Below are 27261 nucleotides of genomic sequence, written 5' to 3'. Positions count from 1 at the left end.
TCTGGGGGATCCAGAGGCATTCTTTAACCAGAGGGGATACAAAGTCATTCCCAGCCAGTTCTTAGTCTGCAGTCTGGATTGAGCATTATGGAGCTAAGCTGAAAACCAAACCGATGGCATTTCACTCTCTTCATCCACAGAGGAGTACAGCACACATGAGGTAAAGTTTTCTAAATAACATGTAGACAGCGGCGCGGATTCATTTTAGAGGTGGGGGGGCCAAAGGGGGTGTTGCGTCGCAAATACTCAATTTTGTCACACTATAATGTTGGTGCGTAGTTAAGGGGCATTTTTAGGGTCTTGATATATTGGGGGCTTTAGTCCAGAACCCTCCTTCCTCCTGTTCTCTCTTTAAAAGTTGCCCTTTAGAGTCTCTGTTTATGTATTTGACCACTATGTTGATTCCTCCTGCTACCTGCTGAGTGGGTCTCACCCTGGTCTCTGTATAAATGATGAGACCGGACAAGTGGTTCCCAAAGAAGACGTTTTTTCTTCAGCCTTTAGGAACCAGTAAACCCCAGACCTTAAAGGGCTATGCCTATTCTCATAGAATCTAGGGTTATGTAACCCCAGATTCGTAAGAGAGAAGCGTAAAGAGAAGCGTAAAGGCTTTGAGTGTGTAAATACGCAATCAGAGGCACTCTGCGCAAATGAACAGGCAGGATAAATAATCTCATCAGGGTGGAGGCTAACATGACAAACCTGCTGCTGTAAACAGTGACGACACAGCTTAACAAACTGTAACAGTCCAGAAAAGCAGGAGCAGAATATAACAGAAGGAAAAACATCAGCAGCTGGATCATTCATAATGACGCAGCGCAACAACCTCCTGCATGCTTCAAGCGGCTAGAGCAGAGAGCATCTGTTTGCTACACGGGAAAACGCGCAGCACCAGGCCAGCTGTGGTTCTCACTGAGTCCACAGGAGGATCCACCGTCAGGAGTGGACGACATCCCTCACAGTCCATGGCCGAAAACACTTTTTTGTGGTTTTGCTCCAGTTCTGCTGAACCTGCAGTCTCTGGACCGGGTCACAGTTCCTCCTGCGACCCATCCAGGAGCCACAGGAGCAGCGGAAAATAAAAAATAATTTTAGATAATCAAATTTGACCTTATATGAAATATTCAGTTTTTCTTGCTGTCATATTGTTGAACAGTCAGTCAGTCAGTCATTTTCTACCGCTTATTCCATAGTGGGTCACGGGGGAGCTGATGCCTATCTCCAGCAGTCTATGGGCGAAAGGCAGGGTACACCCTGGACAAGATTGTTGAACAGTATAGAATTAATTAAAGCATAATTAAAAGCTTTTAAACCAACAGTTTTAACTGAGTTAAAAACAATTAAATGTCAATTTATGTATTGGGTTCATATATTTGTACATCCGACTCTAGACGATTCAGGACTTCATCAGTCATTGACCTCACCGCACGTCACTGAACTGAGATCAAATATAGCCTGGAAAATAATAATGGTGGACAAATATGTTCATGTTACAGACTATTATTACATCAAAAATAATCCCGACAACAATTTTATACATTGATACACAAACCGGTAGAATAATGATAAACAGGGTTGTTTTCATTGTAAATCTGATTTGTCAGATGTAATATTTTTTTATTAAAATAAAGAAAATTATAAAATAAAATATTAAAAAATGGCCTTCTGTTTTGTCGTTATGTTGTTGAACAAAACAACCGTTTTTTTTTTTCTTTTTTTTCACATTAACCAATTGTCTTTAATAAAAGGAAAAGTAAAATAGAAGTTCTCCATTCACTAAAAATGGTTTCATGCGTCCTGGGTGTCTGGAGAGATTATGTGACGGCTGTTTCTGACTGCCAATGCATTCAGAAAATGAAACAATGACTCCGACAGGCTGACACAGGTGCTGATTGTTTTATTATTTTGTTATTTCAAAGATGTTCACACGAACAGAGAAGGTCATTGCTGTTCTTTTCATCTGCCTGCATTTTCTCTACATAGCGACCTGCCATCGGTGTGCAATGCGCGGTGCTGTTGCAAATGGCAGCTGCCTTTGGGAAACGCATGGATGACAGACTAATAATGAACTATTTGCAGTCTTGGTGAGTTAATAACACTGCAGGTGTTATACAAACATATTGGCATTCTCTCTTCCCAGAATTTGTACTAAACTTGGTATAGTGAGACAGAGAAGAAGAGAAGATTTTGACAGAAAATTATAATAGGAACCACTGATTTAGAGAACAGTGAGGAGCAGTGGACAGGCTTCTTTCTGCTCACTCCACTAGAATCTTGCTCAGCGTAAAGCCATTGTTGCGCAAACCTTGCAAAATGAAATGAATAAATTTTAGAGCACATCTGCACTGGTGTGTCATTTGGTGTGCAAGCCCGCCAGGTTATATGACCAAACAGCACTGGATAACAAGGGTAAAAGTATTTTCAACACGTCTTTTGAAAGTAAACTAAAGGGTTGATTGGTACCACAGAGGCCCAACATTTAAAATCTAAAGCCAAAGAATATTATTATTGGAATGAGAAATCAGATATGAAATGCCTTAACATATGTTTATTTTGCTATGCCAGCATGTAAAAAACTGTTTTTACTATGTTGCTTTTTGGTTCATACTGAAGAGTGAGGTGTTAAGAAAAATGTTCAACATACAAAGGATTTAAAAATCACACTTCTAAAAAGGTGCAGTGAGCGTAAAGAGTGACACAGAGAGGGGTTGAAAACTTCTGAATATAGAGCTAAATTACAAAATATACAGGTCCTTCTCAAAATATTAGCATATTGTGATAAAGTTCATTATTTTCCATAATGTCATGATGAAAATTTAACATTCATATATTTTAGATACATTGCACACTAAGTGAAATATTTCAGGTCTTTTATTGTCTTAATACGGATAATTTTGGCATACAGCTCATGAAAACCCAAAATTCCTATCTCACAAAATTAGCATATTTCATCCGACCAATAGAAGAAAAGTGTTTTTAATACAAAAAACGTCAACCTTCAAATAATCCTGTACAGTTATGCACTCAATACTTGGTCGGGAATCCTTTTGCAGAAATGACTGCTTCAATGCAGCGTGGCATGGAGGCAATCAGCCTGTGGCACTGCTGAGGTCTTATGGAGGCCCAGGATGCTTCGATAGCGGCCTTTAGCTCATCCAGAGTGTTGGGTCTTGAGTCTCTCAACGTTCTCTTCACAATATCCCACAGATTCTCTATGGGGTTCAGATCAGGAGAGTTGGCAGGCCAATTGAGCACAGTGATACCATGGTCAGTGAACCATTTACCAGTGGTTTTGGCACTGTGAGCAGGTGCCAGGTCATGTTGAAAAATGAAATCTTCATCTCCATAAAGCTTTTCAGCAGATGGAAGCATGAAGTGCTCCAAAATCTCCTGATAGCTAGCTGCATTGACCCTGCCCTTGATAAAACACAGTGGACCAACACCAGCAACTGACACGGCACCCCAGACCATCACTGACTGTGGGTACTTGACACTGGACTTCTGGCATTTTGGCATTTCCTTCTCCCCAGTCTTCCTCCAGACTCTGGCACCTTGATTTCCGAATGACATGCAGAATTTGCTTTCATCCGAAAAAAGTACTTTGGACCACTGAACAACGCCTGTGCACGGTGGCTCTGGATGTTTCTACTCCAGACTCAGTCCACTGCTTCCGCAGGTCCCCCAAGGTCTGGAATCCTTGATACAGCACTCTGGGAACAGCCTATTCGTTCAGAAATTTATTTCTGTGTCTTACCCTCTTGCTTGAGGGTGTCAATAGTGTCCTTCTGGACAGCAGTCAGGTCGGCAGTCTTACCCATGATTGGGGTTTTGAGTGATGAACCAGGCTGGGAGTTTTAAAGGCCTCAGGAATCTTTTGCAGGTGTTTAGAGTTAACTCGTTGATTCAGATGATTAGGTTCATAGCTCGTTTAGAGACCCTTTTAATGATATGCTAATTTTGTGAGATAGGAATTTTGGGTTTTCATGAGCTGTATGCCAAAATCATCCGTATTAAGACAATAAAAGACCTGAAATATTTCAGTTAGTGTGCAATGAATCTAAAATATATGAATGTTAAATTTTCATCATTACATTATGGAAAATGATTAACTTTATCACAATATGCTAATATTTTGAGAAGGACCTGTAGATGTATTTAATTTTTTTCCCAACTTAGTTGCATGATCCAGAATAGCAAAGATCCAGAAGAGCAATGACAAATTTTGAATATAACTGCATCTGAATCTGTATAGTTAGTTGAATTACTGCATGAAAGCGAAGCAATAACATTAAATTTTCTAATAAATTGAGGTAGATACTGCTTTACACCATCATAAATAAAAAAAAGTCCCATCTATTTTTTGAGTTAATCACTAACCAAACTTTTGCATATTGTGTAAAATATTGGTACTACTTATGGTTAAAGTTGACTTAAAATTTGAAGCCGGATCTTGGAAAAGAAAGTGTTGATAAACTCAGCTGCACACACTACTCCAGGGTTGTGGGGTTGATTGCTATATGTTCTCAAGCACCGCAACCTCTGATTTCTAAAGTGCCCTATTTGTATTTTTCATTTTTTTATGTATTGCACATACATATTTCTCCCAATGCCTGTTCTAACTTGCTTAAGGTTGATAATAACACCTGATGTTATCTAGCTCCTCTGTCACATACAGTAGTGGTGTTGCACCATCAAAAAAACTGCACCCACACCTCCCCGCCTGCCCATGCATGCTCACATACACAGGCATTGATTGAATCCATGCAATTCACTGGAGTTTGACAAGCACTTATGTTTGCCAGAACTCTGTAATGAAATAATGTATTTGAATTTATATATATATATATTTATTTTATAACTTTCTCTATCATACCAAAAGCCAGAATGGAAATACTGAAAGGTTCTCATATGTTTCTTCATCCAGTTACAGCTCTGGCAATGAGCAATAGCTATGATCCCCCCCCCCCACTTCTGCAGTGTAGGAATGCCCTAAAACAGGGGTTCAACATAAGGTAACTGATGCCTGGTCAGCTGAGTGAAAAATACCACGAGTAAGAAAAACCTTTAACGAAACATTTTCCCAGGTCCCTCTTAAAAAAAGAGGCTTTACCCAGTTAAATAAAGGTCATATAAAATGGCAACATAGTCTGTTTATGAGTTGCATGCCATAGTCTTAAACATAAATGTAATAATTTTTTTGATTACTTCTGTTTCACATTTTGAGGATGACTATAGTGTAAGAAGCTATGCTAAATGACCTGTTTTTATTTCTCATAAAATATGTGATAAGTACAACAGGAGAGTTTGCCTTGTTTACAAGTAGAGGCAAGGATGGTTTACCACAACACACAAGCTGTGTTTCAACACAGCTTGTGTGTTGTGGTTGTTTTGCTTTGGTTGGTATTGGTTGTTTGTGGCCCCATGTTTTATAAATTTGAACACCTGTCCCTTGAAACTTCTCTGCATGTCCCTGCTCAGCTGGATTCTATAATGATATAATCGAGGTGTACAGGCAGCTTGGTCCCTGCCTGCATGAACATGCCAAACTGACGCAGTATAAAGACAAAAAGAAATGGACTGGAAAAACCTTTGATGTAATGCAGATAATGAAAGAGTCTTTTCCAATTCCTGAATGCAATTTCTTCAATCTTTGTTACTGTCACATTATACTCAGTCACTGTATGTTTTTTATTATTATTATTTAACAAAAATTCTAAAAACTAAATAAATAAGTTGTTTTGGGTTTTTTTGATTAAGTAAATAAGTTAAAAACCATGTTACAGATCAAAGACATTTAGGAAAAGCCTTTTCAGTCCGAAAAAACCCTTGAAGAGTGGTAAAACTACTTAATTGCAGATCTGTGGGTCATTAAATTTCCAGCCTCCTCACAGTTACGGTGTGGTAATAGGCACCTCAAATCTGACTTGTCACTCTGGCATCTAGTAGTGGAGAATGTCACTGTTTTTTTTTTTTGTTTGTTTCTATCTTTCACTATCTTAGTTCAAGTAATATTTTAAAATTCTTTTTGGAAGCATTTCATTAGCTTTTCTAAATGTTTCTTTTTAGTAAGGTGCAGTATGAGATTGTCACAAGATGACCTTGAGTAAAATATCATAGTATCACTATGCAAAAACAGTGTTACCTGGTTAATTAACAATCACATCATACTACGCAACTTTTTAGAATCTTAGTATTTAGATATTTTCATGTTTTCTTCTGTCTTGTTCAGATTCAGCCATTAATGTATTAAATCAAAGATGCTGACAATGAAAACCTCTTTTAAGGACCCATTAACAAAGTACATACCTAATTCACTTTCATCAAGCTAAAGCAAGCAGTGAAAAAAGGGCCATTGATCATTCCTCCCTGCCTTTTTACGAAATGCAAGGTTTAGTTGGGCACATTTCATTAACAGCGTTGGGATTCATGGAGGGGTTTAATGCACATCATAATGTTTTAAAAGCATTCTCCGTAAGCCTAAACAGTAAAAGCTAACAGCTCTCGAATATAGCCTCCTCTGGCAATCAACCAGTGATGACTGCCTGTACCACAATGAAAGGGGGCATGATAAGGAAGACTGTCAGGGTGGGAGCGAGATGCAACAGAATGGGAACAGAGAGTGTGGGAGGGGGAAGAAGTAAAAAGGATAGAAATTAACTGCTTGGGGCATTTATGTGCTTTTACAGGGAAAAAGTAAGGTACAAATTAGGCCACACTCAATTAAGTCTGTAAAACCTGGACTCAGGGGACTCTCAGCTCTTGCAGAGGTTGTTGACAAGCCAGCACACAGCACCCTATGACTTAATGTACACTCTCTTCTCCTCTGCTATACTCTCTTCCATTATTTTATCTTCCCTTCAATGTGCCATCCAAAATATTAATAAAACTAGAAAATAAATAGCTCTTTCAATTATTTCATACACAAGGCACTGTGGTGTCATGGAGCTTTAACAACAGAAAGATTAACATTTGCAAAAACAAAAACTGAATAACATATGTATACATCAACTCTTTCAAAATTGTTTAGGAAGGACTGCCCCAACTCTAATGTCCTCAACATAGCCAGAGTTTGAGTCTCAGCCTTTTCAACTCAATGCCTATTGGAGGAAGGAAACTGGTGGCAAAAAATCATTTGACATATGTGATGTTTTTAAAAAGTGTAAAAAATCTGTTTGTATTGTTGTATACCAGTGGGACCTGGAGACCCTGTTCAAATTATTGAAGTGACCACATGTCTAAGCATCATAAGAAGGGCTTAGTCTAGGACAGGGGTCAGCAACCATTACAATCCACGGAGCCATTTTGCCCTCAGTCCAGCTAAATAAAACTCATTGAGATCTGCAAGTGTTAAATGTGAAAAAAATCAAACCATTGTAAAAAGAGATTGAAAACATTTTCTTCCATGTTGATAATTGTGGAAAATTATGCATACAAAAAAAGCACATAGTTTTCAACCTAATGACAAAAACAATTTATCTAAAAAAATATTACTGATACGTTTAGTGTCATTCTGTTGTAACTAGTCCATTAAAAATCTGGAAAACAGCTTAAACTTTTATTTGTTATTTTGTCTATATTTAAAAACATTTTTGGTTCTTTATCATTTATAGCTAAAAGTTTTAAGACCCATTGTGGAAGTTCAAAAGAGCCTTCCACAAAGAGCCTAGGATGTTTTAAAGGATATTCTGACCAACTGTTGAACCTGAGATCCAGGGGGACCAGTGAGACCAGTGACATTGGAAACAGTAGACCAGGGGCCATATTCACAAAAATTCTAAGAGTCCTCTCAGACAGCTCCTATCTTAGCCTTAAAATACTTGGCAATGACTCCTAGTTTAGGAATGATTCAGTTTGCTGCTGAGAGCAACTCTGAGCAAGGAGAGGACAGAAATTCCTAGGAGGTGTGGCTGACCCTGTTGCTGGGTATGACACTGTCTTCTCAGTATTGATGTGTACCGAATTTGGTACTGACCGAATTCTGTCAGTATTACTGAGTACTGATTCACATAAAATCAAACTGTACAATATTTCGGTACCTAAATGCATCATTGTGTCACTGAGGCAGTGGAAAAGTGGGCAATTTCCCATGCCAGACATGAGCACAGCATTGCACATACAAGAGCATAATGTCAGTAGCCGCTGGTACTGTCAACAAAGCATGGCTTTTACGCAGAAAGCGCTCGAAAGTATGGCTCCACTTTTCAAAATGCGATGCAGATTATGCAATTTTCATCAGCCTCAGATCTTCAGCTACAACTCCTGCATTCAGCACTGTGAGCACGCCGGTGAGCATCCATTAGTGGCTCATCGTCTGTTGCAAACAACATGGCTGGGTTTAAATTTGTGCATTGTTAAGAAAAAACACTGCGTAGTCAGTTAAGGGTTTTCATGTTGAAGAAATGTTTGAAACCACTGCGATGTTACAATACAAACAGCTGGATGTTATTTTACTATATTCATTAAAGTTTATATATTGAGAAATAATCATAAATATGTTAAATAAATATGTTAAATTGAAAATTGTTGTGATTTTATTATTTGAATCAACATTTATTACTACATAAACATACACAAAAGCACCAGAAACTGGTACCGTTGAGTACCGGTATCGATTCCCAGGTACCGGGTATCGATACCGTATTGGTTCAAATGTGGTCAAAAGTATCCATCCCTACTTCTAAGGGCTGTGATTGGTTGTTAAAAGAAACAAGAAAAAAATGCGCTCCTAGTTATCAGTGGAGAGAAATTAACCAATGATAGAATTTAGACTAGATTCAGAAATGTGTAAATCATGTTGATAAAACTTAGCAAGATTAAATTAATTGTCACACAGCATCACAATGTTTTAACATTTCTTATTTAAATGCTCATCATTATTTTGATTTGCTTGTTGTGTTTACTCGCCATGCTGGTCATTTTCATACTGCATCTATTTCATATTAATTTCATAATAATATTAAAATTCTGCATTTTACTGTGCTCTCCCTATTTTGTAATGAGGTTTAGTTGGGTAAAATGACCACTACAAAATGGAGAAAAAAAAGGTGGAGAAAACCGAACTGAACCGGAGCCGAGCCTGCTGGTGGTAGAGGTAAGAAAAGTGTTGAAAGGCAGATTTGGTCCTGGGATCACGGTGCAAACAGGCATTCCTCTGTTACCTGCTGAAATCATAAGCTAGAGAGAAGACTAAAGCACACCAGCGATCCTCTCCACAGACGGGGAGCACTGTAGACCATTTAGGCTACTGACATCAACATGTACAATAGAGCAAATACCTGTTCACCTAATTTACATCCTTCTTCTATGTATATAGTGCTTAGATTATTGTACTGTATCTCATCTGTATCTTTGTGTTTGTATATATATATATATATATATATATATATAGGCTGTAAATAATTAAATAATTCTATACTATACTGATTTTAATTTGTTAACTTTTTATTCATGGTTATTTATTATTGTTTATATTATTTATTTATCAATCCTAATATTACCTTACTAGAGTTGCACTTAGCTTGTCCTGCCGCTTAAACTATTTAATTTCACCCTAGTGTGATGATAAGGTTAATCTTATCTGTATATTAATAATTGTATGATTGTCATAAATGTTTATGCACTCATTTACTCGACTGTTTATCAAGCCGATAGCGTTTTATTAATTCACTCTTGTTCATTGTTCGGAGAATATCTCTCTCCTTTCTCTCTGTGTTTCCACCATCTTGCCTGCTTAAGACACTCTTAAGCACTCTAAAAGTCCTCCTCACTACTCTTAGCATTTCCCCACGCAAGGATTCTCTTAAGGTCTAAGGTGTTTCGTGATTAACTTTTATCTTATCGAGGGAAAATTCTAAAAAAAACTCTTAGAATTCGAGAAAAGTCAATTCAAAGATATTGCTTAGTATGACATCACTAGGAGCTACTTTTAGGGCCCAGATATTTACCATTGCAGCATTGCTGAGGAGGCCACTCCACATGTGGTTTGAGTTCTGTCATCAAGAGCGGGTTTGGAGTAGAGTCACCTCTCCTCACATTGAAATTGCTCAGTTGAGGTGCCAGAAGACCTTTTGGAAAACCTCCACTGGGAGGAAACCCCAGGGCAGAACCAGAATCCACTGAAGGGACTATATATAAAACCTATTGGCCTAGGAATATTTTGGGGGTCTTGAAGTATCGGAAGAGTGTTGCTGTAAAGAGGGATATCTGGGTTTCCCTATTGGACCTGCTACCCCCACTACCCAATCCCTGATGAACAGCTTCCTTGTCACATACTGTAGATACAGAAGGGGGCTTACATTTGGCCAGCAATACACAATACTGTGAAAGGTTCATCAAGCCATACTGTTACCTATTATAAAAAGACAGAAATGGGAAGTGGAATGCAAGTTTTTGACTGTTTGGAACCACATTTTGAACCAAAATTGGTCTTGAATTCTCCAGATTCCTTACCAAGAAAGAAAAAAATGTGTTACCTGTGTTTTTCCCAGTTTGTTTCAAATCCAGGCACAGGTTATGTTAGCTTATTTAGGGCTCATTTAGATAATAAACAACTTATCTCATATCCAATAGTAGGAGACCAAACAGACAGAAGGAGACCAATAAAACAGAAGGAGGAATGATATCAATGAGTTGCCACATATTGGATTTCTACATGGGGTCTAAACTCCCTTACTGACAATAATGACTTAGGTCTATTCCCTAAAGCAAAGTGAAGCCTTGCTGAAGAATTGGCTCACTTCTAAAGAAGAGGGCAGAGCTGCGAGCTGCAAGAGGCAGCAGTGTAATTCTACTCAGCTGCAGCTTGTTGAATTTCCCAGAAGTGGAAATGCATTTGAAAATGATAGATCTTCCCACATTTTTTCACACATTCTGTATTCTTTAATTTATTTATTTTTTCTTTTCATGCCTGTTATTCCTCTCAGTGTATCTCTGTCTTTGTTTAGCATCTTTCACCCTCTCTGCTCCCTGGGCTGGACCTCGGTGGCAACTGTAGCGTAATGTAATGCAAGAAAGTGGAATCTGTGAGTGCTCGGAAGAGAGCCAAGTAAACACCCTTTCCCTCTCGGCCATAGCATGACCAGTTCCAAAACGGAAATATATTCCCAATTAATTAAGCTGCACTGGAGTGGAGATGGAATTGGTGAAGATAAGTTAGAACTGAATATAATGACTGTCTCCTTTTTGTTCTTATGTAGGCAATAGTTCTGTAAAGAAAACTGAGAGAGCATTTTAAATCAAAAGACAAAATACACTCTTAAAATGCTATGGTTCATTTAAAATTGTGCACACTGCACATAAATAAAAAAATGGGAATTTGTAAAACCATGATAATATGACACCAGTTAAAGTATTTTTAACAAATTTGGAACATGCGCAAAGCTGAATATTTGCAAACCTGAGTTTGCAATGGCCTCTAATCCTAAATCAAGATTGAGAGGCATATTTGCACCTAAACTAGCTTCACCCAGTAAACAGCGTTTCTCTGCACTGACGTAGTTTACCTACATTTAAATGAGGCATCCTGCATTCACTTAAATTAAAGTCAGCATATGTTTATGTATTTTAATTTAAACCACAGCCAGAGAAAACTACTTTTCTAGAAGACCAGAGCTTGTAGCATCATGCAGATTGTGTGTAAAAATTGGTCTGGGTGCATGAGGTGCCACAACAAGTATAATCACACAAGTGGTTCTTTATATTGTGATATAAGTGCACAACGTATTACATCATAGCATATTTGCAACGACACATTAAAATACATTTGCAGACTTACAAATGTTTTACTTCAACCAATGCTTTTAATCTCCAAATTAATCACCTTAACATCATTCCACTGTCTCACAATCTATAACATCACTTATTGATTTGGAAATGCTATTCTGATGTGATTCCTCTTCTACCATGCTGTTCCAAAAGTTTTGAATAATGTTTCCTCAGGTCAAAACCTGGGGTTTTCACATTAATTAAAATTAGAATGAAAAAGGTCAAACCTTTCTCTGATCTTTTTGATCACTTGTGAATCTGCTTTGCTTGTGGCTGAAAGATTAATTGTGATCTAAGAAAAATGTAGATGCAAACTGAGACTTGATTGGCAGGTTTGATTCTGAATTTTTTTATTGCAATCTGCTTCATCCAGTGCAGAAACAAAGCAAAGATTGGGGGGAAATGGACAAGAATGAAAAATAGATATTTGGAATGGAAAATAGACTTTTTGAAATTTCCAGTATCTTTAGAGATGATACTTTTTTTTTTTGATTGTTACATTTACCAACATTTTTAATTTTATGTTACAAATCAAAATCAGTAATGTAGCCATGTGATTCCATGTATTTTTTATGTGAAATAAATATATTTGCCTCAATCACTTCTGGTCTAATTGCAGTCATGGTGGCTTCATGTATTCCACTTAAGCTTGTTGATGAATATTTCACACAAATCTAGGATCTTATTGGAAGTACTTTCCTGCTATGTAGCAGCTTGGGTTAAGCCCAATAATGCCTAATTTTACTAATTTGCACACTAAATACCCAAATTTATACCTATTGTTTTTGCTCAATTCAAATGTGCCATCTTTACTTAATTTTAAACCAAACATTTATCTTTAAACAATTACCTCCACCAAGGATGTTATATTGTCAGTTGATTTTGTTTGTCTCTGTCACTCTGAAGAAGTTATTGACTACATCTTACGATTTCTTTCTTTTTTTTTTTTCTTACTAGAGGTGCATCTTAGCCCAAGGAAGACTCCGATAAATTTTGGTGGTGATCCGGTTCATGGTACATTGGGTGGGGGAGGTATGTAGTCTTTGACTGTCTTGTTGTAATTAAATAGCATTGTTGCTTAGCAGCTAGAGGGTTATGGGTTCAAACCTCAGCCAGGGGCCTTTATGTGCCACAGTGGGCCACAGAGATCCACAGTGTAACTATAAACATGGAATTACCATAGTATTAGTATTTTTTTTATTTATTACACCAATCAAACACAATATTATGGCCACATGCCTAAGTGGTCCTCATTCATTCCATGAAAGGGTGTACAACAATGTTTAGGTAGGTGGAAAATGTCAAGTAGTGTCAACATGGATGGAAAGACCCAAGGTTTCCCAACAGATCTTTGCTCAGAGCAACACACTGCCTTTACCAGTTTATGTTCTTCCCATAGTGCAGCCTGGTGCCATGCGCTCGCAGGTGAGGATGTTGACATGCCCACTGGCTGTAGTATCTGAGATAGATAGGGGCTAACATGAGTACCCTGACTGCTCTGCAACTACATTAAAATTCAATAAACTGTAGATTCTGACATAGTTCATCAATTTGTTTAGATCACACATGCCAGCCTTCACCTTCCACAAGCATCTGTGAGCCATGACCCAGTCGCCAATTAATCGCTGTTCCTTTCTTGAAGCATCTTTAATACATACTGACCACTGCAGACTGTGAACAATCCCAAAGAGGGACAGTTTAGAGATGTTCTCATCAAGCCATCACAATTTTGCCCTTATCAAACTTCCTCACATAATGATACACTAGTTCTGAGCACAAAATGTTCACTTGCTTCTAAATATATTCCACCTACTAACAGTTGCAATGATGAAGAAAAAAAATCAGTGTCAATAACTTCACCTCTCAGTTGTCATAATGCTATGCCTCCTTAATGAAAGTAAAAAGGATGTAGAATAAAAAATGTTGTCATCATCATCATCATCTCTCTTTACTTGTGAAGTTTAGCATTTGACTGTAAATGCAGGAGCAGGCAGAGGAGCAAAAATTTGCAGTTGGTGCCCTCTGACCTACTAACAATGTTGGAAAATCCTCACCCAACTGCTGATTTCTTCAGTTCCAATGCCATTACTATCTGTGACATTGAGTGGAAGTATTCTAGTAAATAAAAAAAGGCTTGTGGAGGTAATTTTTCTTTGCTCATGGAAGTTACGGTTTCTTAATCTATTTTGTTTTTACAAACTAAAGATCTTCTGTAAACAAAAACGTTAATTAATACACACTGTAATCATACCAGTTCAGGCTGTGGCGCCAACACAGACATCCAGAAGTTAATCTATGTAGCAAAATGCCTATTTATCTTCATCACAGTGCTGCCATTCTTTGTACTTGTTCATTTCAATGGCTGTAAACAGCTTCTAAACCATCAAAGCACAATAGTTTCAGAAAGGAACCTTTGTATTTACGGTTATTACCTTCACATGTACACACATAACACAAGATACATCCTATGATGATTTCAGTTATCATAAGAACAAAGAGAATGTCCACATAGCAGTATACCAACTAATAGCTATCACAAGGTATTGAGAAAAGATGCAATACATCTCCAAAAACATAGAGTACGAAACCTTTGTAGGCCATGGCAAGGGCAATCTTTAGACTCTAGTCATCTCTAAATTGTTGTGCAATCAAGATGTGCTTGGTTGGACAATAATACATTTTTTTAAATTCCCAGAATTAACAAAACTGAGTTTTGACACAGATGTTATAATCAACTAAATCATCTAAAAATTCACAAGTTCATAAAAAATTGGGCATTTTTTCTGTTTTGTTTCACTAAGATGATCTTCGTGACCTCACAATTGAAAACAATAAAAAATGATAATGGAGAAAACATTTTGAAGGGGCCACAATTATTTAAAGGCTGTTTGGCTGCACTCTTTGGCAAATAAAACAATACTGGGGTTGTATTTTTCAGAGTTCAGAGGAAATGAATGTAGGAAGTTTTTTTGTTTTTTTTCTAGTTTGTCTATTTTTACTTTGAAATTAAGCTTGAAAAGTAATTTAGATTTAAAGGCAAATTACCAAACACAGTCCGAGCTGGAACTGATTCCTTATTAATCCAGAAGGAGACTTGTGCCAGGATGACAGTCATTATGCAGGGTATGTAGGTCTGAATCAGGAAGAAACCCATTTTCCTTTGAAGATGGAAGTGGACAGTCATTATGACATATTCACCTGCAAGAGAAAACATAAAAAAGATTTAAATCAAACAAACAAATGGCACATTGCTAAAACCTTGTGCAATGCATCTTTTTTTGTTTACACGGCTTTTACTGTGCATTGTTTCTAAACAAATACATTTTAAATAAAATACAAAAATGTAGAACTGCTATATTACCTGCCCTTCTCTCCAAAATGCAGAATTTATGAGGATATTTTTACTGTTTAGTTCTTTTGGAGATTATATAATTCTTACATTTATAAAGGCTCTTGTCACACATTGTAAAAAAGATCAGTTAAGCATGGGTCATGCCAAATGTGACAAAAAAGCTTTCTGATCTAATTAGTGTAATTAGTGAATGAGTTTACAAGACAAATTTGATGACCTGTGTTAGACTTCAGCCTCTCGCTTGATACGGTCTGGCCAATGAGGTCATATTGCAACAAACTAGATGATTCCTGTGGAACTTCAACAGAAGACTGAGGTCCTTTCTTCCATGTGTACACAATCTCACTCATCGGGTAAGCATCTATAAAGAGGATACATGAGACCTTTGTTAACATTTTGGTCCTTCAGAAATATAGACAGTCCATTTAATAATTTTGATGATTTAATAAAAGATTAAGGAACTCAAAACATTTACCATAAACATCACCAATGAAACTTAGAAGTATGTACATTGCTTTGCAAAGTTTTACCCCTTCTGGTATTTTGCCATGTTACAACATACACATTGTATTTTCTTATCATTTGATGTTGCAGACCAACACAAAGTAGTGCATAAATAAAGTGGAAGGAAAATGGAGGAAGGAAGGAAGGAAAATGAAAGTGGAAGGGTCAAAGTTTTACAGACAAAAGTCTGAAAATGTGGCAAATAAAAGGGATCAATTCTCTTAACTGGTGAATAGAGTCCACCTGTGTGTCATGTAATCTCAATATAAACAGAGACGTTACATGAAGGCTTCAGAGGTTTGTCAGAGAACATTTGTGAACAAACAGCATCATGGAGACCAAGAAACACACCAGACAGATCAGTAATACAGTTGGAGAGATGTTTAAACCAGGGCATCTTGCGTAGCATTTTATCTGAAAATGGAAATAGTATGACATAACTGCAAACTCCATAGGAAATAGCATTTCCACCTTAACAGAAATAGCCAAGATGTTCATGGTACCTCTGGAGGAGCTGCAACTCAGATGGGAGAATCTGAAGGCAGGACAAGTATTAGTCATACACTCCACAAGTCATATATTATAACAGAGTGGCAAAGCAAAAACTATTGCTTAAAGAAATTCTTAGATGTCTTGTTTACAGTTTGCATCTAGCCATGTAGAGGACAGAGCGAATTAGTTGAAGAACGTGTTATGGTTGGATGGGACCAAAATTGAACTTTTTTTGTCTACATTCAGAACACTACATGTGGTGGAAAACTGTCACTGTACATTACCCAGAATCCAAGGATGCTGAAAGTGGAAGCATCATGTAGTGGGAATAATCAGGAAAAATGGTTAAAGGTAAAAGTGAGATGAATGGAGGGAATTTCATGACACCTTTAAAAGAAAAAAAAAATTACAAAGTGCAAAGAACTTGGGACTTGGACAAATGTCCACCATCCAGTAGGACGAGTCCCCTTAACAGAGCCAGAGCTACAATAGGATAGTTTAGATCAAATATGTTTTCATGTATTAGAAATGCTTAGTTCAAGTCCACATCTAAATTTAATTGATAATCTGTGACAAAAAAATAAATAAATAGCCAAATCCCAGAGAGAGCTCTAATTGCAACAAAAGGCTGTTCTGCAAAGAGATATTGAATAAAAATGCATGTCACACTTTTCAGATATTTATAGGTAGAATAAAAAAAAACACTACATATATTTTCTTTCACTTTATAATTATGCACCACTTTGTGTAGATTTATTTAATAAAATCCCCCAAAATTACATTGAGGTTTGTAAGTGTCAATGACAAAATGTGAAATGTTCAGAGGACATGAATAACTTTGCAAGGAGCTGTAAATAAGCTCCTAAATAAATAACTCAGCATACTGAATGAGAAACATATTTCCCAAATGTGACGTTTCAAATTGCAGTCTTTGAAGACATCTTGTCAGATGGTCAGCTACTATATGACAGTGTGATCATTCCAGACTGACACCACCTGTTGAACCACAGAGGCTTAACAAAAAGGCAACACTCACAGCTTCCAAATTTGAGTGGGCAGGCATGGCCATCCATTGGGAAGTTCATGAGACGCATGGGGCACTCTGCATTTATAGTTAATCTGTTAGAATGAAGAAAACTGATATCATTTTTTTCCTTTATACTGATACTCACAAACGGCTGCTGCTTAAAGATGGATTTTACTGCATTGTACTGTTCTATATATTGGTGAATACACTGAAACAAAGCATACAGGCATTTGGAATGCAGGAATATATAATGAAAAAGACCTGCATCTGTGGATCACATTGCATAATGGATAGATACATTTTATAATCAAAAGCAAACGATCAAAATGAATTCAGTCATTAACAGTGGAGAAATGTGATCCCATGACATGGTGCATGCAAAATTAAAATGGCAAAATATGTAGTCTAGTGAAGGTCTGTCTCACAAAGCCCTATTCATGATAGGAGTATGGATAGCATGACCTTATTTGGCATTATTAGCATCGATAAAGCCTACACAACTTCATATGTGAACCAGCATTGTGGATCACAATGACAGACAAAGACATTTTTATGAACTTTAAGAAAAATAGTGCCAGACACCACAGCTGCACACCTAATTAGGCTGAACTTGGCTTCTCATTTGCAGAGAGAATAATCAGAGCTGACATTCCCTCCATCCAGGACTTATACAGGTCTAGGGTCAAGAAAAGAGCTGCCAAAACCTCTGCTGACCCCACACACCCTGCACATAAACTTTTTAGAGTTTTACCTTCAGGCCGCCGCTACAGAGCACTGTTCACTAAAACCAGCCGCCACAGAGACAGTTTCTTCCCCCAGGCTGTTTCTCTGATGAACATTCAATAGTTCATTCAAGAGTACAAAACAACAGCATACAGATGTTGCAAATGCACCTTTTTTATTAGAAATGTGTATATTGTACATTGTAAACTATAAATTTGTATATTCTGTAATGCAGAATATTGCATTGTACATTGTATATTGTACATTGTAAATGTAAATTGTAAATTTGTATATTCTGTAATGCAAAAACAGAACAAAAGAGCAATGTGTACCGGAGGCAAATTCCTTGTTTGTACGTACGAACTTGGCAATAAAACTGATTCTGATTCTGATTGTGATTCATTTTTAGCTTCCCAATTTTATCTTAAAATCTTAAATGCATATTACTGGTCAAACCTGAACTGAAATATTTTACACTTCTGACACATTATTTAAGGTGCAATTTGCAAAATCACAAAGGGAATATTTCCAGTGCTTTTTTTGTGTTTCTGAATGCAAATAAGAAGTTTAAATGCAATTCACTGCATCTCCAAACTAAATGGCAATGTGACTTATTTAAAGGACACTAGACAGCATTTGATCAACTATTGTTCAGAAACACTTAGAATTTCATCAAACATGGACTGGATAATTACTTAGATGCAATATAAAAACAATGCAGCTTGAGATCTATGAAATCAATATCATAGGGAAAACAGAAACTTTACAGCTGTTTGTGGTAGGGTTATTTTAAATGCCGTCCTACTTGAAAACTACAGTTCTTAGATTACTCAACTCTGGACTGAATTATTCACACAGTTTGTGATTTGATATGTGATTTTAAAGGTTAGGTTTGTAGTTTTCTTATGAATACTGTGAAAATGTCTTATTTTCTCAATCTCATGCATCATCTTGTCTCGTGCTAAATGCTTTGTTACTCTCCAAACAGTCATAATTAATATTTATATTTTATAGAGACAGAAACACAACCTAATGATTTCAATATGTATAGGTCAAAGCCTTCTCTTGCTATCACCTGTTCAAATACCACCACAGTAGTTGACCTGATAATGTGGTATCATCACTTAAGACTTCAAAGCAAATTTGAAAGGCAAATAATAAACAAAATGAAACAATAATCATGCTTTGCATTTTTAAATGAGTGAAAAAAAATAAAAATACTTTACAATAACAAAACAACAAAACATTTAACTCTAAAGCTCCAACTTCCATGCACTTGCTTGTTTGATGACTCATGTTTATGGCTTATGGAGAAATACCAAGACACAAATTTATGTATTTTGCTTGCAAACAGCTAAATGTTGGTAAGTTCTAAGATCTTGTGATGCCTAAAGGTTATCATGGAACACATGAAAACTTAACAAGTGCATAGAAGTGCTTGAAATTAACAGCAGAAAAACAAGTCTCTTCCAGAAAACAACTTCTTGCAACCATTTTAATCAGACATATTTGACAGAGGGAGAAATTTTAACATTTTGTTTAAGATGGATTTAATATGTACTCGTACTCGTCGTCTTCCGCTTATCCGGGACCGGGTCGCGGGGGCAGCAGACTCAGCAGAGACGCCCAGACGTCCCTCTCCACAGACACCTCCTCCAGGGGGAGCCCAAGGCGTTCCCAGGCCAGCCGAGAGACATAGTCCCTCCAGCGTGTCCTGGGCCGTCCCCTGGGCCTCCTCTCGGTGGGACGTGCCTGGAACACCTCCCGAGGAAGGTGTCCAGGAGGCATCCGGTATAGATGCCCGAGCCACCTCAACTGGCTCCTCTCGATGTGGAGGAGCAGCGGCTCTACTCCGAGCCCCTCCCGGATGGCCGAGCTCCTCACCCTATCTCTAAGGGAGTGCCCGGCCACCCTACGGAGGAAGCTCATTTCAGCCGCTTGTATCCGGGATCTCGTTCTTTCGGTCATGACCCAAAGTTCATGGCCATAGGTGAGGGTAGGAACGTAGACCAACCGGTAAATTGAGAGCTTTGCTTTTCGGCTCAGCTCTCTCTTCACCACAACAGACCGGCACAGTGCCCCCATTACTGTGGCAGCTGCACCAATCCGTCTGTCGATCTCCCGCTCTATTCTTCCCTCACTCGTGAACATGACCCCGAGATACTTAAACTCCTCCACTTGAGGCAGGAACTTCCCTCCAACCTGAAGAGGACAGGCCACCCTTTTCCGGTCGAGTACCATGGCCTCGGACTTGGAGGAGCTGATCCTCATCCCAGCCGCTTCACACTTGGCTGCGAACCGCCAGGTCTTGGCTAGAGGGGGCCAGCAGGACCACGTCATCCGCAAAAAGAAGAGACGAAATCCACTGGTCCCCAAACCAGACCCCCTCCGGCCCTTGGCTGCGTCTAGAAATCCTATCCATAAAAGTTATGAACAGGACCGGTGACAAAGGGCAGCCCTGCCGGAGTCCAACATGCACCGGAAACAGGTCCGACTTAGTGCCGGCAATGCGGACCAAACTCCTGCTCCGCTCGTACAGGGACCGGATGGCCCCTAATAAAGGGCCCCCGATTCCATACTCCTGGAGCACCCCCCACAGGGCATCACGAGGGACAAAGTTGAATGCCTTCTCCAGGTCCACAAAACACATGTGAACCGGTTGGGCAAACTCCCATGAACCCTCGAGCACCCTGTAGAGGGTATAGAGCTGGTCCAGTGTTCCACGGCCGGGACGAAAACCACACTGCTCCTCCTGAAGCCGAGGTTCGACTATCGGTCGGACTCTACTCTCCAATACCCTGGCGTAGGCCTTACCAGGGAGGCTGAGGAGTGTGATCCCCCTGTAGTTGGAACACACCCTCCGGTCCCCCTTCTTATGAAGGGGGACCACCACCCCAGTCTGACAGTCCAGAGGCACTGTCCCCGACCGCCACGCAATGTTGAAGAGGCGTGTCAACCATGACAGCCCTACAACATCCAGAGACTTGAGGTACTCAGGGCGGATCTCATCCACCCCCGAAGCCTTGCCACCGCGGAGCTTTTTAACCACCTCGGTGACTTCAGCCTGGGTGATGAAAGAGTCCAACCCCGAGTCCCCAGCCTCTGTTTCCACCACGGAATGCGTGATGGCAGGATTGAGGAGATCCTCGAAGTACTCCTTCCACCGCCCGATAATGTCCTCAGCCCGGGCCGCAGCACGCTTGGCCTCACGGTACCCGTCAGCCGCCTCAGGAGTCCCACAAGCCAACCACAGCCAATAGGACTCCTTCTTCAGCTTGACAGCATCCCTTACTGCCGGTGTCCACCACCGGGTTCTGGGATTGCCGCCGCGACAGGCACCGCAGACCTTACGGCCGCATCTACGGGCAGCAGCATCGACAATAGATGCAGAGAACATGGTCCACTCGGACTCCATGTCTCCAACATCCCCCGGGATCTGGTCGAAGCTCTCCCGGAGGTGGGAGTTGAATACATCCCTGGCCGAGGGCTCCGCCAGGCGTTCCCAGCAGACCCTCACAATGCGCTTGGGCCTGCCAAGTCTGTCCGGCTTTCTCCTCCTCCAGCGGATCCAACTCACCACCAGATGGTGATCAGTGGACAGCTCAGTCCCTTTCTTCACCCGAGTGTCCAAAACATGCGGCCGAAGGTCTGATGATACGACAACAAAGTCGATCATCGACCTCCTGCCTAGGGTGTCCTGGTGCCAAGTGCACTGATGGACACCCTTATGTTTGAACATGGTGTTCGTTATGGACAATCCGTGACTAGCACAGAAGTCCCAATAACAAAACACCACTCGGATTCAGATCGGAGAGGCCATTCCTCCCGGTCACGCCTCTCCAGGTGTCACTTTCGTTCCCCACGTGGACGTTGAAGTCCCCCAGCAGAATAATGGAGTCCCCGGGAGGGGCACTATCCAGCACCCCCGACAGGGACGCCAAGAAGGCCGGGTACTCCGCACTACCACTCGGCCCGTAGGCTGAAATGATAGTCAGAGACCTCTCCCCAACCCGAAGGCGCAGGGATACGACCCTCTCATCCACTGGGGTAAACCCCAACACGAGACGGCTGAGCTGGGGGGCAACAAGCAAACCCACACCAGCCCGCCGCCTCTTCCCGTGGGCCACTCCAGAGTAGAAGAGAGTCCAACCCCTCTCAAGGAGATGGGTTCCAGAGCCCACCCTGTGCGTGGAGGCGAGCCCGACTATTTATTTTCGATATCTCTCGACCTCCCGGACAAGCTCAGTCTCCTTCCCCCCCAGCGAGGTGACATTCCACATCCCTAAAGCCAGCCTAAGCATCCGGGGATCGGGCCGCTGAGGTCTCCATCTTCATCCGCCACCCGATTCTCTTTGCACCGGTCCCTCACGGTTCCCCCTGCAGGTGGTGGGCCCACTGGGGGAGCATTTAATATGGAAGGTAATATATAGATGAATGCTGCACATCTAAATGCTTTATACACTTCTCAAAAAAATAAAGGGAACACTTAACACAATATAACTCCAAATAAATCAGACATCTGTGAAATCAAACTGTCCACTTAGGAAGCAACACTGATTGACAATCAATTTTACGTGCTGTTGTGCAAATGGAATAGACAACGGGGAAATATTTGGCGATTAGCAAGACACACTCAATAAAGGAGTGGTTCTGCAGGTGGGGGCCACAGACCACTTCTCAGTACCTCTGCTTTCTGGCTGATGTTTTGGTCACTTTTGAATGTTGGTGTTGCTTTCACACTTGTGGTAGTATGAGATGGACTCTACAACCCACACAAGTGGCTCAGGACAATGCTAGACCTCATGTGGCTGGAGTGTGTCAGCAGTTCCTGCAAGATGAAGACATTGAAGCTATGGACTGGCCCGCCCGTTTCCCAGACCTGAATCCGATTGTGCACATCTGGGACATCATGTCTCGCTCCATCCACCAACGTCACATTGCACCACAGACTGTCCAGGAGTTGGCGGATGCTTTAGTCCAGGTCTGGGAGGAGATTCCTCAGGAGACCATCCGCCATCTCATCAGGAGCATGCCCAGGCGTTGTAGGGTGGTCATACAGGCACGTGGAGGCCACACGCAATACTGAGCCTCATTTTGACTTGTTTTAAAGACATTACATCAAAGTTGGATCGGCCTGTAGTGTGTTTTTCCACTTTAATTTGTGTGTGAGTCCAAATCCAGGCCTCCATTGGTTAATAAATTTGATTTCCATTGATGATTTTGTGTGATTTTGTTGTCAGCACATTCAACTTTGTACAGAATAAAGTATTCAATGAGAATATTTCATTCATTCAGATCTAGGATGTGTTATTTGAGTGTTCCCCTTATTTTTTTGAGCAGTGTATATTGGTTTTGTAAAATTGTTTTAGTTTACCGCACAACAGAGACAAGCATACACTGCTTCTAAGTAGGTCAAAACTTTGAAGAAAATCTTAAGCATAAAGATGGAAAAAACAACTGATACCAAATGATTTAATAATACAAAGCTTAATGATAAATTATGTAACTAAAAGTTATGTGCTTTAATGAAGTTTCTGTACTACAAAATACTTGTGACTTGCTGAAACAAAAATGAATCAAACTGTCATACTATAACTATTGTTAATGCATTTTCTGATACACATTTCAATGAATGTATCACAGACAAATGTCTACCAATCTACTATTTTAAATACAACTTAACAACCCAGCATTTCATAAAATTAATTATTTGAATCACTAAGCAGATGGATTTTTTTTCTTCTCTTTTTAATGAGCTCTACCACACTGGTCATATATGTAATCTGTGTTTTGTTAGCTTTGAAACATGCCACACTGTTTATTGAACAGATTACTTAAAGCTTGTAAATTTCCTGTTAACCTTTAAAAGTCAAACTGAGCCACATAGATAATCTGGTTATTTTTTAAATCTGTTTTTTGTACTGTCACTGAGTCTAGTCGGGGTTTTTTCATGCTGAAAATTTGCTTTTGGAACAAAGCTTAAAGTCATGTTTGTCTGAATTGCTTTCAAAGACTGTTTAGAGTATCAGATGGCACATTTCTAATTTTCTGGCACACTATACTTCTTTTTAATGCTTGTGCATATTCTTGGATGCCTATTCAGTTGATTAGCTTTCCAGGTCTGTGCTCTATTCCGGCTTTGGCTGAGTTTTAATTTTACTGTCCAGCACTGTTACCTCATGGTGTAGAGGATAGTTCCGTTTTGCATGATGCGAAACAGCTTGTTTGGAGTGGTCATGTTGTGAGAGATTGACCTCTTGCCATTCCGGAAAAATGTGTCAGGTGTCCAGATTTTGCTGACCATAAGATTGTTTAGCCGTAGGATCTCAATTGGGCCTTCAAATTTCAGCCGCTCATCAATCCACGTCTGACGAAAGAACACATCCATGGTGTACTCCTGGAAAGGGGTTAAATTGTATGTTATTACAGGTTTTGCTAACACTAAAACCATGGATATGGCTGATTCTGCTTCCACCATCCGCTATCTCAAATCAATATTATTTGGTACCCCAGAGAGAAGGACAGATGGGTTTGTGAGCCACGGTTTTTGATGAAAGTACTGCTAGTATAGCTTGACGCCATACTAGCATTGCCATGAGTCATTTTTCCACTAATGATTTTACTCTTTTTTGGTAGGGGAGATTACTGGCATTCCTGAAAGGCTAGGTTATTAAGACATTATACATTCAAAAATGTTAATTCACAGTTCACAGAGTATGCTTATTTACCACTTTATGTCCCATTCTAGTACTTGGTTGGACCCCCTTTGCCTTCAGAGCTGCCTTAATTTTTCATGGAATTGATTTATCACGATTTCTGAATCATTCTACAGAGATTTTGGTATGATTTATTTGATTGTGTCATGCAATTGCTGCAGATTTGTCAGGTGCACATATATGATGGGAATTTCCTGTTCCACCGAATCTCAAAGGAGCTGTATTAGACTTAAATCTGGTGACCATTGAAGCCATTTGAGTGCAGGGAACACACAAAACTAGTTTGAGATGATTTAAACTACGCAACCTAGTCCGTTATCCTGTTGGAAGAATGATTCAAAAGATGGGTAGACTGAAGAGATCGATATGGTCAGCTTAAACAATGCTCTTTTGTACAAAGGAATCCAAAGTGTACCAAGAAAATATCCCCCACACTATTACACTACCAACAACACCAGCCTGAACAAGGCATGCTTTCATGTTGTTTGTTCCAACCCAACCACTTAAATATTGCCGATCAAAGCAGGTCTCAAATTATTATTGGCCTGTGAAAACTGTAGTATAACTGTCCTGTTCTTAGTTGACAAGATTTTCAGGTGGTCTCGTCTGATGCTGCTCAAGATTTAACATGATGTGCTATTTTTTGAGCTACTGTTCCCTATCATCTTTAACCAACCTGCCCATTCTATTCTGACTTCTGAAATCAACACAGAATTTTTGTCACCAAAAAAATAAATTATTGATTATTTTCACTTTTTCTGCCCATTTTCTGCAAACCTGAGGGATGGCTGTGAGAGAAAATTAAAGCAGATCAGTAATTTTAGAAATACTCAGAACAACACATTTGGCACCAACAATTACATCACTTTCAAAGTCACCTAAATCCCATTTCTTTCATATCCTGATGCTTGGTTCAAACTTCAGCAAGTTGTCTTCAGCATGTCTAGATGTCTAAACGTGTTGAGTTACTGTCATGTGATTAGCTCATTTGCTAAATCTGTTAACTAAGCAACTGAACAGGTGTATTCGATAAAGTGACCAGAAAAGACAATTGGTGAAAAAAAAACATTAAAATGAAAACTTTAGCCTACATTTTATCAATAATGTCAAAGTAAAGTTTTCCAATGAGTGTGTCATGACAAATCTTCAAAAGAATAATCTGCTCACATGCTTAACAACACAAATGCCTCTAGCATATTACAGGCTATAGATGTTGTCAACTAGCATCTAAAGCTAAAGAGTAGAGCACAAAAGACATAAAGACATGAATCATTCAGCCTATCCCATGGCAGGGGTAGCCAGCCTATCATGTCCCAACATCAGCCACATCGCTTTCTCTCTATCTGGACTGAGTAGGATGAGGTGGGGGGGGGGGGGGGGGGGGGGGGGGGGGGGGGGGGAGAGATTGTCAACCAGATTAAACTCCTAAGCTGCACTAATGACATCCTGTCCAAATGCCTGAATAATGAAGGCTGAGCGAGCAATGAGTTAAGACATATATGCTTAGATTTACTAGGAAAACTATAAATTGTCTTTACATGAAGATATTTCAATAAATAACATATTTGCAAGTGAAAAGTAGTAAGTATTTAATCAAGAGTACATACCATCTCTACATCTGAAACAGGTCCAAAGCTGGTGACAAAGATGTCAGTTTTGACCTCTGTGACAGGACCTACAGCACAAGTATAAGTAGTTGTTCTGACTTTGGATCAAACTATTTAATGTTCTTCGATATCCAATATAGGTACAGTCAAACCTGCATGTAACGTATATAAATAAGACTTAAAAAAATTTACAGAAATTTGAAACATTAAGAAAAAATCCCGTTGGAATCTAGTGATGATGTATATCAGCTGTGTCAGCACTAAATAGAACATTAAGCTACATGCACTGGAGTAAAACTTTATCTTCTGAGCAAAAAAAAAAAAAAACTGTTAACTGTAAGCAGTTCACATGGAAGTCAATACTAGAACTCTATATACCTCCAAATCCAGGTCGCAGCCTGTTGTCATAGCCATCCAATAATCTATCCAATATACGCGTGATATTGTCCAAATAGATACTGGTCTCACTGTGCTGAGCCTCACAAACACTACTCGCACTGAAAGTAAATGAACAGACACAGATTATTCCATTAGGTATCAAATAATTTCAAGATTGTAGAATTTCTTTGTGCACAGAATGACTGCGTCCCCGTGCGTAAAGAAGTCAGCCAACAATGCAGAGAAAGAGTTGTCACACTTACCAAAACAGAAATAAGATCGTCAAAACGAAAGCCATGCCTCGCAAAGATCCGATCGACATGTTGCATTATTTTAGAAGCATGATTATTTGCCGTTTGCGTCCTTCCCCTTTATTTGGAAACAGTGCGAGGAGACCGCGCCAGTCCAGCACGACTTGACTTTCCCTCTAGTGCGGTTGCGCCCGCCTCATCCTGAATTGCTCAGCTGGAAAACCCTAAAGAGTTTTCAAGAGTGAAGAGGAGGGGGGAGCGACGATCAGGGTGGGGTAGGGGGGTTTAATATTAGCGTTTCTTTTTTTTTAAATTAGAGATACAGAGGTTTCAAGTGTTAATGTAATAGGAATCGCGAGTGTGTACGTTTGAAGTAAATGATGGATATTATGCTGTTTTGTTTGAGAAGATTGGAAAGAAGACAAGAGAGGGAAATGTGGAGGAGTGC

General features: G+C 39.5%; 1 protein-coding gene across 2 annotated transcripts in view; it reads right to left on the bottom strand.

The window, feature by feature from the left end:
- gabra6b (gamma-aminobutyric acid type A receptor subunit alpha6b) overlaps positions 1 to 27024 on the bottom strand; it is a 60133-nt gene extending 33109 nt beyond the window's left edge. Inside the window, exons 1-7 of one of the 2 annotated variants that reach the window (XM_047378916.1) lie at positions 26826 to 27024; positions 26563 to 26681; positions 26185 to 26252; positions 24038 to 24258; positions 17148 to 17230; positions 15333 to 15476; positions 14809 to 14961 (exon numbers count right to left, since the gene is read on the bottom strand). In XM_047378916.1, the coding sequence (XP_047234872.1) occupies positions 14809 to 14961; positions 15333 to 15476; positions 17148 to 17230; positions 24038 to 24258; positions 26185 to 26252; positions 26563 to 26681; positions 26826 to 26884 (847 nt within the window). In that variant the 5' untranslated portion in view covers positions 26885 to 27024. The remainder of the gene's footprint in view (positions 1 to 14808; positions 14962 to 15332; positions 15477 to 17147; positions 17231 to 24037; positions 24259 to 26184; positions 26253 to 26562; positions 26682 to 26825) is intronic. The other variant, XM_047378917.1, reaches the window with a different exon arrangement.
- Between the last annotated feature and the right edge of the window lie 237 nt (positions 27025 to 27261).

The sequence above is a fragment of the Girardinichthys multiradiatus genome, chromosome 11, assembly GCF_021462225.1.
Source record: "Girardinichthys multiradiatus isolate DD_20200921_A chromosome 11, DD_fGirMul_XY1, whole genome shotgun sequence".
NCBI classification, from domain to species: domain Eukaryota; kingdom Metazoa; phylum Chordata; class Actinopteri; order Cyprinodontiformes; family Goodeidae; genus Girardinichthys; species Girardinichthys multiradiatus.
This window is presented reverse-complemented; position numbering and strand designations above follow the sequence as displayed.